The sequence below is a fragment of the Mustela lutreola genome, chromosome 6, assembly GCF_030435805.1.
Source record: "Mustela lutreola isolate mMusLut2 chromosome 6, mMusLut2.pri, whole genome shotgun sequence".
Classification (NCBI taxonomy): Eukaryota; Metazoa; Chordata; class Mammalia; order Carnivora; family Mustelidae; genus Mustela; species Mustela lutreola.
In genome coordinates, this window is record NC_081295.1 from 59613551 (window position 1) to 59636579 (window position 23029).

The 23029-nt window shown below is 38.6% G+C and overlaps 1 protein-coding gene across 9 annotated transcripts in view; it reads right to left on the reverse strand.

Moving 5' to 3' along the window:
• The window catches only part of AIG1 (androgen induced 1), a 272338-nt gene extending 249617 nt beyond the window's left edge, over positions 1-22721 (reverse strand). For 7 of the 9 annotated variants that reach the window (XM_059177378.1, XM_059177380.1, XM_059177375.1 and 4 more), the window contains exon 1: positions 22375-22622. In XM_059177378.1, the coding sequence (XP_059033361.1) occupies positions 22375-22515 (141 nt within the window). In that variant the 5' untranslated portion in view covers positions 22516-22622. Of the gene's footprint in view, positions 1-21872; positions 22238-22374 lie in introns of those variants that run through there. The other 2 variants (XM_059177382.1, XM_059177379.1) reach the window with 2 other exon arrangements.
• Positions 22722-23029: the final 308 nt, after the last annotated feature.

Consider the following 23029-nt stretch of genomic DNA (forward strand, 5'->3'; position numbering starts at 1 on the left):
GACTGACTTTTGAAAAGTTTCTGTCTTGTTTAGAATGTGGAGTGCTCTATGCGATAGAGCATGGCAAGCCTGGCTTACGCAGAGAGAGAACCAATATTTATTGTTAGTTTGAAATCCCTTTGATCTTTGCAATATTACTGGCTAAAAAGCTTGTGAAGTTTTCTTCAGGAGCAGCAGCATATAAAGAGAGCTAATGAAGCATTTCTACTTTGATATTTCATATTTACTTTCTTCAAAAGTAAAACATTTTTTAGATTTATTTATTTGAGAGGGAGAGTGTGTGTGTGAGTTCAAGCGAGGGGAGAAGCAAAGGGAGAGGATCTCGAACTGACTCCATGGTGAGCATGGAGCCCGATATGGGGCTGATCTCACAACCCTGGGAACAGGACCTGAACCGAAATCAAGTTGGACACTTAACCAACTGAGTCACCCAGGTCCCACACCCCCACCCACCGCCAAAAGTAAGACTTTGAAAAGAAGTTTTAGATTCACAGCAAACTCGAGGGATGGTATATATTTCCCATACCCCCCCGTCGCCTCCTTCACAGCCTCCTCCATCATCAACAACCCCTGCCACAGTAGTGCATTTGTTACAACTGTGTAACAGTGGTAACCTACATTCACTTGTCATCATCACCTAAAGTCCATACCTTATCTTACAGTTCCCTTTCGGTATTGCATAGTCTATTGGTCTAAACAAACGTATAATGAATGTATCTACAATTATGGTGTCACACAGAGTATTTTCACTGCCCTGAAAATATGCCTATTCATCCCTCCTCCTACCAACTCCTGGTAACCAATTATGTTTTTATCGTGTCTATAGTTTTACCTTTGCCAGAATGCCATATGTTGGAGACATACAGTATGTAGCCCTTTCAGATTGGCTTCTTTCATTTAATAATATGCATTTAAAATTCCTCCATGTCTTTGCATGGCTTATAGCTAATTTTTTAAATGGTGAATAAGATTCCACTGTCTAATGTACCATGACTTATTTATTCATTCACCTACTGAAGGACATCTTGGTTCTTTCCAAGTTTTGGCAATTACAAATAAAGCCACTATAAACATCCATGTGCAGGTTCCTTTTTGGACATAAGTTTTCAACAACTTTGGGTAAATACCAAGGAGCATGACTGCTGAATCATATGGTATGAGTGTATTTAGTTCTGTGAGAAACAGCCAAACTCTCTTCCAATGTGGCTGCACCTTTTCCAGCAATGAATGAGAGTTCCTGTTTCTCCATATCCTTGCCTGCATTTGGTGTTGTCAGTGTTCCAGATTTTAACCATGCTAGTAGATGTGTAGTGGTAACTCACTGTTGTTTTGATTTTTGTTTTTCTGATGATAAATGATGTGGGGAATCTTTTCATATGCTTATTTTCCATCTGCATATTTTCTTTGGTGAGGTGTTCGTTAAGGATTTTGCCCTTTTTTAATCGGATTGTTTTCTTACTGTTGAGGTTTAAGAGTTCTTTGTACATTTTGGATGGCAGTTCTTTATCAGACATGCCTTTTGCAAGTATGTTTTCCCCATCTGTGGTTTTTCTTCTCTTTTTCTTATCTTTTGCAGAGCAAAAGTTTTTCATTTTAATGCAGTCCAGCTTATCAAGAATTTCTTTCATAAATCATGCCTTTGGTGTAGTATCTAAAAAGTCATCACTATACCCAAAGTCATCTAGGTTTTCTTCTATATTATCTCCTAGGGGGGTTATAGTTTGGCATTTTATATTTAAGTCTGTGATCCATTGTGACTTAATTTTTGTTAAGGATGTAAGGTCTATGTCTAGATTCATTTTTTGCATGTAGATGTCCAGCTCCAGCAAAGACAATCTTTGCTCCTTTGTCAAAGATCAGTCATCTGAATTTACTTGGGCCTATTGCTAATCTCTCCTCTTCTGCTCCATTGATCCATTTATCTGTACTCTTGCCAATACCACGCAGACTGGAGCAAGTCTTGAAGTAGTATCAATGGTATCATTCCTCCAACTTTGTGCTCCTTTAGTCTTGTGTTGGCTACTCTGGGTCTTTTGTCTCCCCCAAAGAACTTTAGAATCAGTGTCTTGGTACCTACAAAATAACTTGCTAGGTTTCTGATTAGGATAAGATTGAATCTAAAGGTCAGGTGAGGAAGAACTGACATCTTGACAATATTGAGCCTTTCTATCTAAAATATAGAATATCTTTCCATCTATTCAGTTCTTCTTCGGTTTTCCATCGGAGATTTGTAGTTTTCCTCTATCTATTATGTTAGATTTAAACCTAAGTATTTAATTCTTGGGGGCCCTAATGTAAATGGTATTGTGCTTTTAATTTCAAATTCCATTTGTTCTTTACTGGTATATAGATAAGTAAGCATATCCTGCAACCTTGCTATAATCACTTATTAGCTCCAGCAGCATTTCTGGTCAATTCTTTCAATTTTTCTACATAATATGATTACTTTCTAATTCAGAAACAAATATGGACATCTTTAGCAGAATTTTAAAAAATGTGTGGTTACCCCTTTAAATGTTAAGTAAAAAATAATTACAAAAAAAAAAAAAAGGCAAGAAACTTTTGATAAAATTTAGCCAAGACTTAAAACTGGTTGGAGGTTTTTGTTGTTGTTGTTGTTTTGTTCCCATTATGTGCTTTGGCCAATATGAAAGCTATTCTCTGATTTTCACAATTTCTCACACAAAGGTATATTAGTTGATCATTTTCATCACATCATCACTATAGTAGCTACTGAGGTAGGTGGACAATTTCAAAAAGCCTGATATGGGTGCCAAATTGTTTACATTTTTAAGTCTATTTTGAATAAATGAGATGTCCTCTGGGAAAAATCCATAGAAAATACAAATCGAAATTCAATTAACCCATACAAACAATGCACTCTGTATGTGTCCAACACCACAGTCTTAGATGATGGTGCTGTTTGCTGAGACAGAAAACACTGAGGTAAGATGAGAGGTGGGAGAGTTTAATCAGAATTATATATATTCTAGATAAATAAGATTGAAGGCAAAAAGGGAAGTGCTTATAATATAGGATCAAAGAACCTATGCTTAAAAAAAATGAGGGGACATAGGACTGGGAAATGTGCTGCAGCAGAATATTTGAGAAATTCTCCCACTACCAAATAACACAGCAAGCCCCATTTCAGCAAAAAGCAAGGCAAGTTCCATTTGACAGGCATTCTTCTAGGAAAAAAAAAAAATCATACTTTTCCTTTATGATTTAGATCTGGTACAGTGCTGCTCCCTATTTGTGCCAAAGGTCACTAATAGCAATTTTTTAAATGTCAAATTAGGTCACAGCATAATGGCTTTCTGTGGCAAACACAAATTGGCTCAGATATGTTTAGTACAGTCTAATTATGAGTTTAATTGGTATTAATATATGGAAAAAGTTTAAATATTATTAGAAAATGTTCATTTTAAATTATAATGCTAGACTGCCCTCCAGTAAAAATGTAAAGTAGAAATAAAGCAATTGCCAATTGTATTACAGTATCTACGATATGTTCCTATTTACTTCTAACTTATATTTGATAGAGATCACATTTTGATTGAAAGATATCTTTTTCTTTTTTGAATTTATTTTTTCAAAGATAGAGAAGTCACTAAGAAAACTGCTTAAGAGTTATTGTCATATAATATGGACTGACCGTATCAGCATAGCACTATGGTAGCATAAACATAACTGAAATCTTAATCCAAGGAAATTCATATTGTGAGTTTTTAAGCTTAAGTCTTATTTACAGTGACAAAAACACAAAAGTTCTTCTTCTTTTTAATTCATGTTATTTGAAATCACAATTTAAGAGCAAAGACGAGAGCAGTCTGGATGAGGTCTTTAAAATATCTTAATCATTCTCATTCAAGATAGGTCTGAGTAAGACTGGAATTGACCTTTGAGACTGACTAATGATAAAAGCATTCTAATGGTTTAGAAAAGATAATTTAGCAGTTTAGGCATCATAATTTATATTCATGCATGTAATTGCAATGGAAGCAGCAAAAACCAACATGGCTCAGCATCATACTTTCAGTTACCAGTTATAAAACATGATCATGTTTTCAGAGAATATCTCTGCTATGAAATATTTGGTCTTATTAGGTCTGTGTAGAATTTTGTAAGCTTCCATGTAAATAACCTCCGCTCTATTGAGAAGGTATTTCTCTGGACTTACAGGTTGGTTCTCTGTCACACTGAAGTAATGGAGCACATGAAAAAGAAACTCTAAATCCCTACTAACAGGTCTCTTCTTATTAGCAGGAGGCTCCAACACTTTGTTTGTATATAAGACATCTTCCAGAATGCAATGCACTCTGTCAGTCTTCTTCCTATTCCTTCCTGCCCTCTTGCTTTCTGGGTTTTACAGAAATCAGTCAGACAACACTTTGGCTGTCTTCCAGATCTACCCCTTGGAATAAAAAAGTAAGTGTTTCCAGATATTTTATCCCTGACTCGGAAATAAGAAAAGAGCTTCAGAACCATCATCTGTTCAGTTGCCTTTTTTTGTTTTTTCCTATTCACTTAGTTATTTATTTATTTTAGAGAAAGAGCACATGAACGTGAGTATGAAAGCCAGAAGACTCCACTGAGCATGGAGCCTGGTGAGAGGCTTGATCTGGCAGCTCTGAAATCATGATCTTAGCTGAAATTGTATGGTCAACTATGAGTGAGCCACCTAGGCACCCAACATCATCTGAGCTGTTAGACCTGGAGATATGGGGGGCTATCAACTACATATTTGAAAACTATTTCACTAGTCTTGGACTTCATGGATTATTTTCTCAGATTCTAGAGAATAAATCTGGATATAAATTCTAAACTTTTGACATTACTGTGAAGTTCATCATATACAAATTATATTTATATATATTATATATATAAAATGTATGAATATATATGTAATATACACACACACCTACACAAACACAAATGTTTTTCTTTCACCCCCAACTTTCAGATGAAGAAACTAAGGCACAAAGCTGAGATACTACTTAAGAGGCTGTGTACTTAATCATTGAACTCTCTATCCTTTCTGAACACTATACTCAGTGATGCAATTACTTTCATCCTAAAATGACCAGAGTCCTCTTAAATCATAGTTCTTGTTTCTGATTATACATATATATGTAACAATTATAATAATAACAGATAACATTTATTAAGTATTTGATACGTGCCTGGCATTGTATTATAGGACTATTATATTTGATCCTCAAAACTGTATGTGATAGATACTATTATTATTTCCATTTAACAAATGAAAAAAAATTAGGCCTTAGAATTCTAAGATAATAAATTTACCCAAAGTCATATAGCTGGTAGATGGGATTCAAATTCAATCTGACTCCTGAACCTAAGTGCTCACCTCTTACACTATAAATCCTCTATGTAATAGGTATGTAATAGGTTACATGTTAAGAATTATCATTTTATATATTTGACTATAAATAAATAACTAGTGAAACAAATGTTCTTTCATCATATACAATGCATAAGCATATATTTGCAAATTAGCTGAAGACTTCTGAATGTATTTGTGATAGGAGATTTAAATTCAATAATTCTTCCTATATTCACTTTGGTAGATCTTTGTGCACTGTATGAAGAGGATTTCTGACCTTATGACTTCTTACAGGGTTTAAACAATGAGAGGTACTGGCAGGAAATCAGACAGAAGAAGAAATGGAAACGTGGAGTAGTTGTTTTGCTTACTCAATTCCGGAAGCTCCCCCCCCCCCCATGTTGTAAGAGCACCAAGTCACTGCTCAGGCATAGCAGGGGTCACCTGTCCCCTGTTACTAGCCTACAAGTTCTGTACTATAGTTTGTGACTTCCCTCTATCCTATCTACTCTTGTAAATAATTCCTTCACTAAACTCACTCAAACTACCCAATTTAAGAGCCATCTTTCTTCTCTGGACAAGACCAAAACTAACACAGAAGTGATAGGTTCTGGCATAGAACCCATGTCTTATATGTTAGTAGAGAGTATATCTGCATTTTATATGCATTTGTAACATTCATATGTCTTTTTTTTAAATAGCAAAGATGTATCAGTGTGTTTACAAAGAAAAGGATGTGTAGTGTTACAGCAGACACACTTTTTTCAGACTTTTGATGTTGGCTTTTCAAACTAGATCTTGCAAATCACTCATGACTCAGCTAAAGTACAATTTTAATGCAAGATGAATGGAATGTACAAGCAAACCCAGAATTATTTTGTGCAGAAAATTATTTTTGCTCACTTTAGCTGTGACAATTTCAATCTAATTAGGATGCTCTAAGCAGCTGAAGATTTATGCTTTGCTGAAATATTGATGAGCCCAAACAAATTATGTCTAATACCACTATTTTTTGTAAACATAGAGTCAAAGACACCTAGTCACTTACACTTAAGAGATATGTGAGGAAATATTTCCAGGGCATCTCCTGGATAGGACATTGTGAAGTTTAAAGACCTTGAGTGACAATGGTAGTATTTCTCTATCCATAATGTTAAGCTAGAATATAGAGAAATAAGTACTCCAAATATGGGAGAGTATGTAAATTGATTTAAAGTTAAGAAAATCTCTTGAAGACTTTAGTAGAGCAATTCTGCCTTTAAGAATTTATCTGAAGAAAATAATCACAAATGAGTAAAGATTTATCTATTTATATGTTCACCGAGACAATCAATACAAGCATCCATATTAATTATGGACATTATGACATTATGGAAGAATGTATAATGGGAGAGGCAAATGTTACCAAATATGCTAGGTGGAAAAAGAACAGGTCATAAAATTATATATAAGCTACTTTTGGTGCCAGTCAAGATGATGAAAACTGACTACAGACTATCACTTTCACTAATTACAACTAAAAGCTCTGAAAAGAATACAAAAAGCAGCTACCTGAGGGCTTTAAAAAGTCACATAGCATGTGGATTGGGAACTGTAAAACTTGAATGAGGATCCACAAGGGGTGAGGTTCATGAATTTTAATTTCCCTTTTTCCCTAGTTTTGACCTGAGGGCAAGCTGTCTTGGAGTTGTACAGCAAACACTGACACCAAAAATTCCAGGATAAATACCTTCTAGCCAGAAGACTGGGAAAAATGTTCCTGCATGCTAGAGATTGTGAGGAAGACCTTTTCCACCCCTACTTTTTCCGCTTTAATTCCTTCTCAGTTATAGAGCTGCACCAACAATAGTATAAGTATTTAAAACCCCAAGGACAACTCATGTCTCTAGCCAGAGGAACTGGGAAAAAAGAAGCCCCCTTGTATGATGTGTTGAGGCGGGGAAGGTACTTTTTTTTTTTTTTTTCTGTATCACTGTGAAGGCAACCCCAATTGTGTAGGACTACATGACAGAATGGGAGGTTAAAATTCTGAAAGGATTCCATCTTTCCAGCCAGAGGAACCAAGAAAAGGAGTATCTGAGAGTTGGAGAGTATGAGAGAAATCATGGAGAGAAGGGAGCTGCAAAAGGACACTCCCAGCAAAGTAGGAATAGAAGGAAAGGTACTCAAACTGATAAAGACTATTTGCAAAATGATTTATAGTTATAATTAACTGCAAAAGACTATTTTCTTCCTAAAAAAGAAGTAAGGAAGAGGTATCCAGTCTCACAACTTCTGTCCAATATTGTACTAGAAGTCTTAACCAATGTAATAAAACATGAAAAAGAAATAAAAGTTATGAAGATTGGGGGAAAAGAAGAAAACTCTATTATCAGACAACATGACTGTCTACATAAAAATAAAGAGAGGGGGGAGGAGTCAAGATGGCAGAGAAGTAGCAGGCTGAGACTACATTAGGTAGCAGGAGAATCAGCTAAATAGCTAATCTAAAGATTGCAAACACCTAAAAATCCAATGGGAGATCGAAGAGAAGAAGAACAGCAATTCTAGAAACAGAAAATCAACCACTTTTGGAAAGGTAGAAATGGTGGAGAAGTGAATCCAAAGCAACAGGAAGATAGACCGCGGGGGCGAGGGGCCAGCTCCCGGAAAGTGGCAGAGAAATAGAGCACTAAATCAGGACTTTTAAAAGTCTGTTCTGCTGAGGGACATCACTCCAGAGGCAAAACCAGGGTGAAGCACACATGGAGTCAGCATGGCCTTAGGTCCCACAGGGTCACAGAAGGATCTGGGGTGTTTGAATGTCGCAGAGCTCGCAGGTATTAAAAAGGGGAAGCTGATTACAGAGATAGAGCCAAGGAGTGAGCTCTCAGCACGGGGTTACCTTGAACAGGTGGCAGATTTGGTGAGCTCAGAGCACGGCCAAGGCCAGGGAGATGGGAGTAATTGGGTGCTGTTCTTTGAGGGCACACTGAGGAGTGGGTCCCCGAGCTCTCGGCTCCTCTGGGTCAGAGACTGGGAGGCCGCCATTTTCATTCCCATCCTCTGGAACTCTACAGAAAGCATTCAGGGAACAAAAGCTCCTGAAAGCAAACCTGAGCTGATTACTCAGCCCGACCCTGGTAAGGACGGTGCAATTCCACCCAGGGCAAAGACACTTGATCACTATAACAGGCCCCTCCGCCAGAAGAACAACAAGAAATCCAGCCAGGACCAAGTTCACCTACCAAGGAGGGCAGGTTCAATACCAAGGAGAGCAGCGGAATTCCACAGGAGGAGAAAGCAAAGCATGGAACTCATGGCTTTCTCCCCATGATTCCTTAGTCTTGCAGTTAATTTAATTTTTTTTTTCATTTTTTTTTCTTCTTTTGCTAAATTATTTTGACTTTTACCCGATTCTTTTTTAACGTTTTTTAACTAGTTTATCTAATATATATATTTTCTTTTTTATATTTTTTCGTTACTTGTTTTCATTTTTTAATTCTTTCTCTTTTTTTTTCTGAACCTCTTTTTATCCCCGTTATCCCCCCACCCCACCCCCGATTTGGGATATCTTCAGATTTGGTTAAAGCGTATTTTGCTGGGGTCTTTGCCATCCTTTTAGTATTTTACTTTCTCCTTCATATACTCTTATCTGGACAAAATGACAAGGCAGAAAAAATCACCATACATTAAAAGAACAAGAAGCAGTACCAAAGGCTAGGGACCCAATCAATACAGACATTGGTAATATGACAAAACTAGAGTTCAAAATGACAATTCTCAAGGCTCTAGCAGGGCTCAAAAAAGGCATGGAAGATATTAGAGAAACCCTCTCAGGCGAGATAAAAGCCCTTTCTGGAGAAATAAAAGAACTAAAATCTAACCAAGTTGAAATCAAAAAAGCTATTAATGAGGTGAAATCAAAACTGGAGGCTCTCACTGCTAGGATAAATGAGGCAGAAGAAAGAATTAGTGATATAGAAGACCAAATGACAGAGAATAAAGAAGCTGAGCAAAAGAGTGACAAACAGCTACTGGACCACGAGGAGAGAATTCAAGAGATAAGTGACACCATAAGACAATACAATATTAGAATAATTGGGATTCCAGAAGAAGAGAAGGTATATTGAGGAGAAGGAGCAGAAGGTATATTGGAGAGAATTTCCCTAAAATGGCAAAGGGAACAAGCATCAAAATTCAGGAGGTGCAGAGAACTCCCCTCAAAATCAACAAGAATAGGTCCACACCCCATCACCTAATGGTAAAATTTACAAGTCTTAGCGACAAAGAAAAAATCCTGAAAGCAGACCGGGAAAAGAAGTCTGTAACATACAATAGTAAAAATATTAGATTGGCAGTGGACTTATCCACAGAGACCTGGCAGGCCAGAAAGAGCTGGCATGATATATTCAGAGCACTAAATGAGAAAAACATGCAGCCAAGAATATACATCCAGCTAGGCTATCATTGAAAATAGAAGGAGAGATCAAAAGCTTCCAGGACAAACAAAAACTGAAAGAATTTGTAAACACCAAACCAGCTCTACAGGAAATATTGAAAGCGGTCCTCTAAGCAAAGAGAGAGCCTAAAAGTACTAGATCAGAAAGCAACAGAGACAATATACAGTAACAGTCACCTTACAGGCAATACAATGGCATTAAATTCATATCTCTCAATAGTTACCCTGAATGTTAAGGGGATAAATGCCCCAATCAAAAGACACAGGGTATCAGAATGGATAAAAAGAAAAAAAAAACCATCTATATGTTGCCGACAAGAAACTCATTATAGACCCGAAGATACCTCCAGATTTAAAGTGAGGGGTGGAAAACAATTTACCATGCTAATGGACATCAGAAGAAAGCAGGGTAATATCAGATCAATTAGATTTTAAGCCAAAGACTATAATAAGAGATGAGGAAGGACACTATATCATACTCAAAGGATCTGTCCATAAGAGGAGCTAACAATTTTAAATATCTATGCCCCTAACATGGGAGCAGCCAACTATATAAACCAATTAATAAGAAAATCAAAGAAACACATCAACAATAATACAATAATAGTAGGGGATTTTAACACTCCCCTCACTGAAGTGGACAGATCATCTAAGCAAATGATCAACAAAAAAATAAAGGCCTTAAATGACACACTGGACCAAATGGACATCACAGATATATTCAGAACATTTCATCCCAAAGTAACAGAATACACATTCTTCTCTAGTGCACATGGAACATTCTCCAGAATAGATCACATCCTGGGTCCTAAATCAGGTCTCAACCGGTATCAAAAGATTGAGATCATTCCCTGCATATTTTCAGATCACAATGCTCTAAAGCTAGAACTCAATCACAAGAGAAAATTTGGAAAGAACCCAAATACATGGAGACTAAACAGCATCCTTTTAAAGAATGAATGGGTCAACCAGAAAATTAAAGAAGAATTGAAAAAATTCATGGAAACAAATGATAACACAATGGTTCAAAATCTGTGGGACACAACAAAGGCAGTCCTGAGAGGAAAATACATAGTTGTACAAGCCTTTCTCAAGAAACAGGAAAGGTGGGGCGCTTGGGTGTCTCAGTGGGTTAAAGCCTCTGCCTTCGGCTCAGGTTGTGGTCCCAGGGTTCTGGGATCAAGCCCCGCATCGAGCTCTCTGCTGGGTGGGGAGCCTGCTTCTCTTCCTTTCTCTCTCTGCATGCCTCTCTGCCTACTTCTCTATCAAATAAATTAAAAAAAAAAAAAACAATAAAGGTACAAGTACACAACCTAACCCTACACCTAAAGGAGCTGGAGAAAGAACAAGAAAGAAACCCTGAATCCAGCAAGAGAAGAGAAATCATAAAGATTAGAGCAGAAATCAATGAAATAGAAACCAAAAAAACAATAGAACAAATCAACGAAACTAGGAGCTGGTTCTTTGAAAGAATTAATAAGATTGATAAACCCCTAGCCAGACTTATCAAAAAGAAAAGAGAAAGGACCCAAATAAATAAAATGAATGAAAGAGGAGAGATCACAACTAATACCAAAGAAATACAAAAAAGTATAAGAACATACTATGAGCAACTCTACACCAACAGATTTGACAATCTGGAAGAAATGGATGCATTCCTAGAGACATATAAACTACCACAACTGAACCAGGAAGAAATAGAAAACCTGAACAGACCCATAACCAGTAAGGAGATTGAAACAGTCATCAAAAATCTCCCAATAAACAAAAGTCCAGGGCCAGACGGCTTACCAGGGGTATTCTACCAAAGATTTAAAGAAGAGCTACTTTCTATCCTCCTGAAACTGTTCCAAAAAATGTAAATGGAAGGAAAACTTCCAAACTCATTTTATGAGGCCAGCATCACCTTGATCCCAAAACCAGACATGGATCCCATCAAAAAAGAGAACTACAGACCAATATCCTTGATAAACACAGATGTGAAAATTCTCACCAAAATACTGGCCAATGGGATCCAACAGTACATTAAAAGGATTATTCACCACGACCAGGTGGGATTTATTCCAGGGATGCAAGGTTGGTTCAACATCTGCAAATCAATCAATGTGATACAACACATTAATAAAAGAAAGAACAAGAGCCATATGATATTCTCAATAGATGCTGAAAAAGCACTTGACAAAGTGCAGCATACATTCCTGATCAAAACTCTTCAAAGTGTTGGGATGAGGGCACATACCTCAATATTATCAAAGCCATCTATGAAAAACCCACCACAAATATCTTTCTCAATGGAGAAAAACTGAAAGCTTTTCCACTAAGGTCAGGAACACGGCAGGGATGTCCACTATCACCACTGCTATTCCACATAGTACTAGAAGTCCTAGCCTCAGCAATCAGACAACAAAAGGAAATTAAAGGCATCTAAATCGGCAAAGAAGAAGTCAAGCTATCACTCTTCGCAGATGATATGATACTCTATGTGGAAAACCCAAAAGACTCCACTCCAAAACTGCTAGAAGTTGTACAGGATTTCAGTAAAGTGTCAGGATATAAAATCACTGCACAGAAATCAGTTGCATTTCTCTACACCAACAACAAGACAGAAGAAAGAGAAATTAAGGAGTCAATCCCATTTACAATTGCACCCAAAACCATAAGATACCTAGGAATAAACATACCCAAAGAGGCTAAGAATCTATACTCAGAAAACTATAAAGTATTCATGAAAGAAATTGAAGAAGACACAAAGAAATGGAAAAATGTTCCATGCTCCTGGATTGGAAGAACAAACATTGTGAAAATGTCTATGCTACCTAAAGCAATCTACACATTTAATGCAATTCCTATCAAAATACCATCCATTTTTTTCAAAGAAATGGAAGAAACAATCCTAAAACTTATATGGAATAAGAAAAGACCTCGAATAGCCAAAGGAATATTGAAAAAGAAAGCCAACGTTGGTGGCATCACAATTCCGGACTTCAAGCTCTATTACAAAGCTGTCATCATCAAGACAGCATGGTACTGGCACAAAAACAGACACATAGATCAATGGAACAGAATAGAGAGCCCAGAAATAGACCCTCAACTCTATGGTCAACTAATCTTTGACAAAGCAGGCAAGAATGTCCAATGGAAAGAGGACAGCCTCTTCAATAAATGATGTGGGGAAAATTGGACAGCCACATGCAGAAAAATGAAATTGGACCATTTCCTTACACCACACATGAAAATAGACTCAAAATGGATGAAGGACCTCAATGAGAGAAAGGACTCCATCAAAATCCTTGAGGAGAAACAGGCAGCAACCTCTTCGACCTGAGCCGCAGCAACATCTTCCTAGGAACATCGCCAAAGGCAAGGGAAGCAAGGGCAAAAATGAACTATTGGGATTTCATCAAGATCAAAAGCTTTTGCACACCAAAGGAAACTGTCAACAAAACCAAAAGACAACTGACAGAATGGGAGAAGATATTTGCAAACGACATATCAGATAAAGGGCTAGTGTCCAAAATCGATAAAGAGCTTAGCAAACTCAACACCCAAAGAACAAACAATCCAATCAAAAAATGAGCAGAGGACATGAACAGACATTTCTGCAAAGAAGACATCCAGATGGCCAACAGACACATGAAAAAATGCTCCATATCACTCGGCATCAGGGAAATACAAATCAAAACCACAATGAGATATCACCTCACAACAGTCAGAATGGCTAAAATCAACAAGTCAAGAAATGACAGATGCTGGCGAGGATGTGGAGAGAGGGGAACCCTCCTACACTGCTGGTGGGAATGCAAACTGGTGCAACCACTCTGGAAAACCTTGTGGCGGTTCCTCCAAAAACTGAAAATAGAGCTACCCTTTGACCCAGTGATTGCACTACTGGGTATATATCCTAAAGATACAAACATGGTGCTCCGAACAGGCATGTGCACCCGAATGTTTATAGCAGCAATGTCTACAATAGCCAAACTATGGAAAGAACCTAGATGTCCATCAACAGATGAATGTATATAGAAGAGGTGGTATATATACACAATGAATACCATGCAGCCATCAAAAGAAATGAAATCTTGCCATTTGCAATGACGTGGATGGAACTAGGGGGTATTATGCTTAGCAAAATAAGTCAATCGGAGAAAGACAACTATCATATGATCTCCCTGATATGAGTAAGTGGAGATGCAATATAGGGGTTTGGGGGGTAGGAAAAGAAAAAATGAAAGAAGGTGGGATTGGGAGGGAGACAAACCCTAAAAGACTCAATCTCAAAAAACAGAGTAAGGGTTGCTGTGGGGAGGGGGATGGGCGAGGATGGTGGGTATATGGACATTGGGGAGGGTATGTGCTATGATGAGTGCTGTGAAATGTGTAAAGCTGACGATTCACAGTCCTGTACCCCTGGGGATAAAATACAATATGTTTATTAAAAATAAATAAATAAATTTAATTTAAAAAATGAAAATGCAAAGTAAAAGATGCTTAACATCATTAGTCATGAGGAAAATGCAAATTAAAAGTGCAGTGAGATACCACTAGAGAGGGGCTGGAATCTGGGCGCCAGGGGGGCTCAGTGGGTTAAGAGTCAGTCTTTGGCTCAGGTCATGATCCCAGGATCCTGGGATGGAACCCTGTGTGGGCCCAGCCTACTCAGTCTGCCTTTCCCTCTCCCTCTGTTCCCCTCCACCTGGTGCCCTTCTCTCTTAAATAAGTAAGTAAAATCTTTATTAAAAGAAACATAACCCACCCTCCCCCCAAAAAAACAAGGGCTGGAATCATTAAAATAGAAGACTGACAATGTTACACTTTAACGAGGGCACAAGTAACTGAAACTCTCATGAATTGCTACTGGCAAGGCAGCACGGCACATCCTCTCTGGAAGACAGTTTGGTGGTCTCTATCAAGTCAAACATATACTTGCCTTATAACCAAACAATTCCACTCCTGGGTACCTACTCAAAACAACGAAAACTCATGTTCACACAAAAACACGTATGTAAGTGTTTATAGCAGCTTTTTTCATAATCACCTCAAACTAGAAAAAATTAAATGCACTTTAACTTATGAATCGATGAACAAAGTGGTACACAATGCCATGAAATACCACTCAACAATAAAATGGAACAAACTACCAACACACAACATGGAGGAATCTAAAATGTATTGTGCTAAATGAAGAGAGTCAGACTCAAAAGGCTACATATGGTATGCCTTATCTATATTTTCTATGTATATGTGAAACTATAGCAATAGGGAACAAATCTGTGATCTCAGGGAAGGGTCTGACTGTAAGGAGTCAGCATAAAAGAATATTTTTATGTGATTATGGTGGTGGCTACAGGATTCTATGCATCTGTCAAAAATCACTGAACTGTACACCAGAAAGTGAATTTTGGTGTATGTTAATTTAAAAAATAAATGTATACAAACCATATGCACACACTGAATTTTGTTTTACAGGAAAGAATATATATATATATATATATATATATATATATATATATATATATATGTCTTAAAAGGCAAATACCAAAATACTAACATTAGTATCCTTGAGTGATAAATATTTTTCTCTATAATTTAAAAATAATTTTTTGCAAAGAATGTGATTTTTTGTGAAATCTGACTATATATGTGTGCATACACATATATACATATACGTATATTTCTGCTGTCTGATTCTCTATGTATGTATATATGCAAAGCTCTGAAATAAATACCATCTTGGGGTGACTAGGTGGCTCAGTCAGTTAGGCATCCAATTCTTAGTTTCAGCTCTGGTCATGATCTTGGGGTCATACAATCAAGCCCTGTGTCAGCTTCTGCACTCAGTGTGAAGTCTGCTCGAGATTCTCTCTTTCCCTCTCCCTCCACCCCTAGCTTGTCCTCTCTTTCTCTCAAATAAATAAATAAGTCTTTTTAAAAATAAAATAAATATACCATCTTGAAGCCCTAAAATACTAAGATGCACAGAAAATCAGAGATCATTAAAATAGAATATATTTCCTTCCCAATGGCTTTCTGTATTGTACAAATTTTCTATAATTCTATGTGTTGTTTTTGATATTAAAATTTTAAATTATAACATGGCCTGACATGTCTAAATATGTCAATACTTAAGGGGCTAGATCGTTGTCAAACTGACTTTTTAGAATTCTACACTTCTAAAGCCCTGTAATGAACACATTCCATATTCTCAAGCTTCCAAATGATAGCAATTCTTGCCACTTTGCAAATTCAAGCAATTTCTCTGGTTGTTCTTGATTAGCATATCTTGATTTAGCATATCAAAACTACCTTCCATATCTTGCTCCATCCCACAACAGATCCCATCAAGAGGTCTTTCATGTTCAAAGAGTTCTCTGTGCTCAAGGTACCTGGCAGGACCACCCCCCAGGTGAGAAACGGGCCCTTTAAGTGTCTGGCCACAGGCTGCAGACACAAAAGAACGCTATGTTGTTATGGAATCTGAAGCAATAAGATTTTTCCAAATATACTTGAATCACAGGAACATCTGATTCAATATGGAAAATTGTACTATTGTTCACACTTCCACAGAAACATATGACATTTCAGGGAACACAGAGAAACAAATGAAAACCCTCAAGAGCAGCTACCAATTTTGCTAAATATTATACCAGACATGGAGGATGGCAGGGATGGGGAAAAAAGTGACCTCAACTAGTGGTCAGATGACTTTCTGTAATTTCAATAACATTTGCAACTAAGAAAGGGAATGGGTGATTATATCATCAACTATTTCCCCCACTCTAACAAAACCAGGCCCCTTTTTTTATGTCTAATCCAAAAGAAACATTTCCAAAGAGGGTGAAGAGGATTCTATGTGAAGTATTATACTCATAATGCTTCCCTTGGGTTAGAAAAAGTATTATTTCATCCTTAAAGCTTATGTGCACATTTTAGGGTCAAGTCTAATTCTACTGGGAAAAAAAAAATGTGCAGTTTCACCTTCTTTGTGTGATATCCAAATAAAACAAAACAAACAAACAAAAAACCCACGTAATTTTGTTCAGAGTACTCAATGACCTACTGGCCTTCACATGACTGGCAAAGCAAAGTACCATAGTTACATAATGATACACAGAATCTCCTCTTAAGATATTTTATTTCCTATTTAAAATTAAGCCATGAACTAGAGTCAAGAATATTTTATTACAGCTACATAAGTAAATATAAGACAAATTTAAAAGCTTCAGTCAGTATACTTATGCAATTTATTCTTTTCAACATTTTTTTAAAATGTCAAAAATTCTTAGCATGTCTAAAAGCAAAAAAATGTATCCCCCAGGTATATTTGACCATTTCCTGCTCTTTGAACACCCCAAGCTTTTCAACATCTGAGCTCTTATTTATCCTGCTCCCTCTGTGATTTCCTTAAATTCTTTTGCAATAAGGATTTAGATAACAAAAATAAATACCTAGATTATATTACTTTAAGCCTCTACAAAAATGCCTTCACCCAGTCAAAATATAAGACCACTTTTTTGGCTTTCATAAAAATCACAATGTAAAAAACATAGTTTTAAGAATATTTCTATATATCCTGCTAAAAATCAATCAAAGGCATTATTTACAACACTATCCAATGTCCTTTATAAAACAGTCTGAGGGATAAATAACCCTGAAAAGTCAGTGCCTGGAAAGAACCACTCTATTTTTCCTGATAGATTGCTATGCTTCCTTTATTCCAATGCTAAGGACAACACAATCAAGTATGTATTCTTTTTTCCCTTGGTTGCCCTGAAGATTACCTAAATTTGTTTTTTAATTTCAATAAATAACCTCTCCCTAGCACTTAATACAGATTTCTCTTTTATTTTTAAGTTGTAATTTTTTTTCAACATGTTTTTAATTATGCCACAGTGGAAGTCACTTTAAATATGTTTCAAAATATGTTTAAATATACTTTAAATATAGTGGGCAGAAATAATGCTGAGACTGCAACCTACAAGTTATTCCATGTTAAGTCATAATACAAAACCAGTATGGCCTAGGGCAGCATTTACCAAACTAGAACATGCCAAGCAGTCACATAATGATCTTACTAAAAGTGTGGATTCTGCTCAGAAGGTCTGGAGTAGAGCCCGAGGTTCCATAGTTCTAACAGGCTCCCAGATAAGATCACTTCTACAGGCCCTCAGACCACATTTGGAGGAGGCGGGATCTAAACAGTGTTCTGTCCATGCATGAAGGAAAAGTTAGGACAAGACAAGCAATGAATATAGTGGAGACCTAGGTCACTAGAACCCTCACAATGGTGAACACTAAAAATTAGAGCAAATGGGATAGCCTATTTCTGTATCAGTCTTTAAAAATCAAAAGGTCTTAAATTCAGTATCAATATTAATTTACCATTTTATACAACAAATGTCCAGTTCATGTTTTTCAGAGAAGTTGATTCTGATTGATGTGTTAGACATTGCACCATAGACATTTAAAGAAAATTATGGTTGGTATGTTTCAAAAATCCCTCTTATTCTGAATGTTTTAGGAGGAAAAAGGACAAGAAAACTCATCGAATATTTGGAAAGTTTCCATTTATTCAAATGTTTACTAAACACCTATTACACTCCAGCACTACGTTGAGGTCTCAACATACAATTGCCTTTTTCTTTTAATTCATTTATTCTGGTTTTATTCCGATTCTTCATTTTTACTATCTTTGGGAGCAATCACTGTATAAGTTGGGGAATTATCCTTTAATCAGGAAATAAGTGAATGAATCTGCATCATTTCAAGAAAATTCATCAGCTCTGATACTGGTTAAGGAGCTATTTAAATAGCAGTTCATATAGATTTTCTGTCTTTCTGTCTTATTTCGGTTAAGAGAGTATTCCTTCTCCTGACATGGCCTATTGCATAACGATAGATTCTAAAATACTTCACAGTAAAGAAAAGACCTAGTTTTCCCATGTTGTTCAGTTTTCTATAGATTCTCATAGTGCCCATTGTTATGTCTCCTCTGCATAGTTTCATGGGTGCAGTAGGCAAAAACCTATATTTTGGTTAAAGCTAAAGCTAAAATTAACCAGTTATCTAATATACGTAAAGAACTAGCTGAGTCATTGCCTAAGTATGATAACATTTAAGTTTCTTTCTGGGTCGGAGGATTTAAAACCAGGTGTACCAGTTTTTTATTGCAGCTATAACAAATTACCATAAATTTAGTGACTTAAACAGTAGAGAGTCATTATTTTATAGTTCTGGAGGTCAGAAGTCCCAAATGGGTCTCACTGGGTTAAATCAAGGCATCAGCAGGACTTGGTTTCTTCTCAAGGCTCTAGAGAAGAATTCATTTTCTGTTCTTTCTGGCTTCTACACACCTCCTACATTCCTTGGCTCTTGGCCCCTTCCTTCACCTTCCAACCCAGCAAAGTTGTGTCTCTCTGTGACTTTCTTCCACAGTCACATTTTCTTCCAACCAACTCTTCCCTTCTGCCTCCTTCCATTTTAAGAACCTCTGCGATTATATTGGGTCATATGGATGATCGGGGATAACTTCCCTATTTTAAGGTCAACTGCCTAGCAACCTTAATTTCCTTTGCTGTGTAACTTAATACACTCACAAGGTATGAAAGGATTAAGATGTAGCCATCTTTGAGGGCTCATTGGTTTGCCTAACACACCAAGACAGGGTTCCATTTCTATTAACTAACTTGAATTTTCGAAACACTTGAGTTCTCTTACAGTTTTTTTCAATGCTAGAAGTTCTTAGGGGAAGAACAGGGTGGGATTACTGATAGCAAAAACTTGTATTTCAGGTTTTAACCATGAACTCTGATTCTATTGCAATGACTCTGACCCTCAGTGTAAGATATGAATATAGCCGAAATGGCCACTGCCCCAGAACCAACCGGTCCCAGATACAAGTGGCCTGAGACTCCTGATTGACGTTCTGGTAAACTCATGAGGTAGACCATGGAATCAGACTGTGGCCACCAGGATAATTCCTGACTTTGCAGTCCAAGTTGGCTAGAAAAAGGGCTTTCTCACTACAGTTTTAGAAGTTAAACCCTCCTCCAAAATTGCTCCAGTGATCTTAGAATCATTAAAACTTTCCAAGGCACTAAGTAATCAAGATTATTTGTTTTAAACACGCAAAAAAATGAGAAGTCAGGTATATTAGAGTAGCCTAATTTTTCCATGCCATTACTAAGGACTGTGCAGGAGACTATTTCAACAACTTTACAGTGCATAAGCTCTAATCATTAAAAGAATAACACTTTGCATGAATGTTTTTATGAATACAGTCTAGACAGACCTTCTCATAGGAACTCTTGATTAAAGATAATTATTAGGTTTCAATCATAAGTCACAGAAAGTAAAAAGTCTGAATAGGCTGAAGGCCCTACAAAAACTGAATCTAAATATGAAACAAACAGAATCAAGTTTGAATGTATGGCCTGAATTCTAGGAGATAAAAGTATGTTTGTGGTGATTAAATACTTAAAGCAGGCACGTTCTGTCATCAAATGCTAAAATAGAAACTGCATGGCAGTTTCTGCAGAGTCAAATAGCCTCTACTGTGCTATCATGTCATACAAAGGTTATGGGAAGTATATTGTTTCTTGAGAGCCTTGTTATTTAACACACAGTAAGCAATGCCCAACATGAGAAGTCGTCATCTCTCATGGGTTAATGGATACCCCAATTTCTACCCCTCTCACCTGCTGTCCTCCACCCTCACTCCCCTAAAACTGTTCCTAACACAAAGGTGCTTCTGAGAACTCTCCATAGCTCCCATGGTACTGGTAGGGTCTCCAACAATACTTCAGCTCAGCACTGCTCCTTGGCGACACCAAAGTGGGCTAGTTCTAAGTGAGATCTGATTAAGGAATGGAAAAAGGGAGGGATCCAAGAGGAATTTTATTTGCATAGCCCCTGAAAGAATTCCGAAAATCTATGCACATATTTTTAAATAACATCTAAACATTTTTAACAGAAGTTTAAACACTTGAAAAAGGAACATGATTTCAAATGCTCTGATACATATTTATCAGAACCTCAGGGCTGCAGATTTCACTCAATCTATGGAAAATGTCTGCTCTATCACATAATTGGCAGAGCCCACTCTCATTGACAAGCCAATCAACCCAATAAGACTTTCTGTCAAAACAAGCCTGACTTCGTTTTTTTCAGTCAAATGTGAAGATAGTCCTGGTGACAGTCTGTATTCTGAATGCTAAAAGGAACAGATAAATACAGCACAGAGCCTTGTCATGTGCTCACCCCTTGGATGAATGAGGAAGAAGGAAGGAGAACTGACAGGCATTATCCATGTTCAGAGGCAGATCAATTTTGAGGAAGAGAAGCTGAGAATCTGAAAACTGAAACCTTGAAACCCTCTATGCCCTGGGAAGTCTTGGATCCCAAAGGCACGTACATGGTTTGGAAACTGCTGAGAAAAAGTGCTTAAATTCTTCTTTGAAAGTATCTAACGTGAAACAAATATGAAGTGGTGTTTTTAAAGAAAAGGCCCTCTGACTGCATTTCTTTGAGGGATTTTAAGCCTCTGGAAATATCTTAACACAGGTATCATGTTCTCCTCATCAAAAAGGAAGGTCAACGATTAGAGATTATAACCTTGCTTATCTGCCAACCTTGTGTATAATCTTGGATGGGCAGTTGTGCTGTCCCAGGATTTGCTTCTACATTACCTCTAGTCCTTGGAACTCCTTGATTTGTTCTCACCCTCTACCCATATTTGGTCATTGTTGAGTGTGTTTCACCAAGTCTAAATTAGTCACCTTTCCCCTTTAAACTCCTAGATTTCACCCCATGTCATTATTGGGCCTAATGCTCATATTCTGATGCTCTGATGCTCTTTAGTGCCAAAAGTAGATAAGCTTTTTTTAAAAAAACAAAAACAACAACAACAAAAAAACCCTGCAACTGCCAAGGCTATCCTGTTGTGCCAACAGGGCTGCTTATGCAAACTATTGAAAACTCAGTTGGAAATCGAGTGTAAAGACATACTGGTAACGCATTTTGAAAACCTCTCACCTAATGTTTCTGGGAGAAAGGTTAGAAGTAAATTACTGACAATGGGCAAGAAAACAGATGCAAAGGAGACAACTTTATTAGGGGCTTTCTCTTCTTTATGAGGATTTTGGTCCTTTCAGAGGAGCTCCAAGTAATTCGACAATACCCAGTTTCCTTCAGTTGCTGCAACTTGATCCCACGGTGGGTGCTCTGGAAAGCACGCTGCAGGCGAATGGGTCTGAGGCCACTCAAGATCAAGGTCGTCTGATCCATTTGTTAAGTTGAGACTCCTTCCGTGTCACCTCTTAGAAGCAGGTCTGTGTTCCCCTCCAAAGAGCCCACCACCTGGCTGTGCCCACTTCCATTCGTGCCCCAGCTACCACGTAAGGGGTGGTTCAGAGGTGCTGCTACGGGGGCAGCCAGGCCTTTACGCGCAAGCACTGAGGGAGAGGCGAGCACACCGGTAGAGGCTGGAGGGGCGCGCGCGCGCGCAGGTGCCCGCGCACCCACCCCACCCCCCCTACACACACCGACTCGGGGTGCAGGGCGGACGCGGGAGGGGAGCGGAAGGCCTTACCAGATCAATGAACGTCAGGAATTTCCAGCTCCCGCCGTAGGTTTGATGCGAGGGCATTTCGATGGCCTTGTAGTTGCACAGGATAGAGCAGTAGGACAGCAGGATCGCCACCCGCAGCACCTGGCACGGGACAAGCGCCATGTTCGCAAAAGGCCTGGCAGGCTGGAAGGCGAGGAGGGAAGGCTGGAGGCGCAGGGCGCACGGGGGCGGGCGCCGGGGGAACCCTGGCGCGGCCAGCCGCGGGGCGGGGCGGGGCGGGCCGGGCCGGGGCGGAGCCGGGCGGAGTGGGGCGGGGTCTGCGGCGGGCTGGCCCCGCGGGACCGGCGACAGGGAGCGCCTGGCGACCTGCGCGGGCGGGGCGGCGGTGGCGGGCCCTGGCGGCGGCCACGGCCTGGCGCCGTGGCGTCAGCTCTTTCGTCATCTCCGTCATTCTGCTCCTGCGTTCGCGGGGCCCTGGGACACCCGGCCGAGGCGCCCCCTAGGCGTCCTTTGGGTGGGTGGGCGGCCTCCGAGTGCGGTCGGGGCTGGGGAAGCGGGCGGCGCGCTGTGGAGCTGCCGCGGGTGGCATCTTCAAGGCGGGGGCGGCGGGAGGGTTGGGGGGTGTGTCCTGACAGAGGGGACCCCAGTGGGGACAACCGTCGCAGCCGGAGGGGAT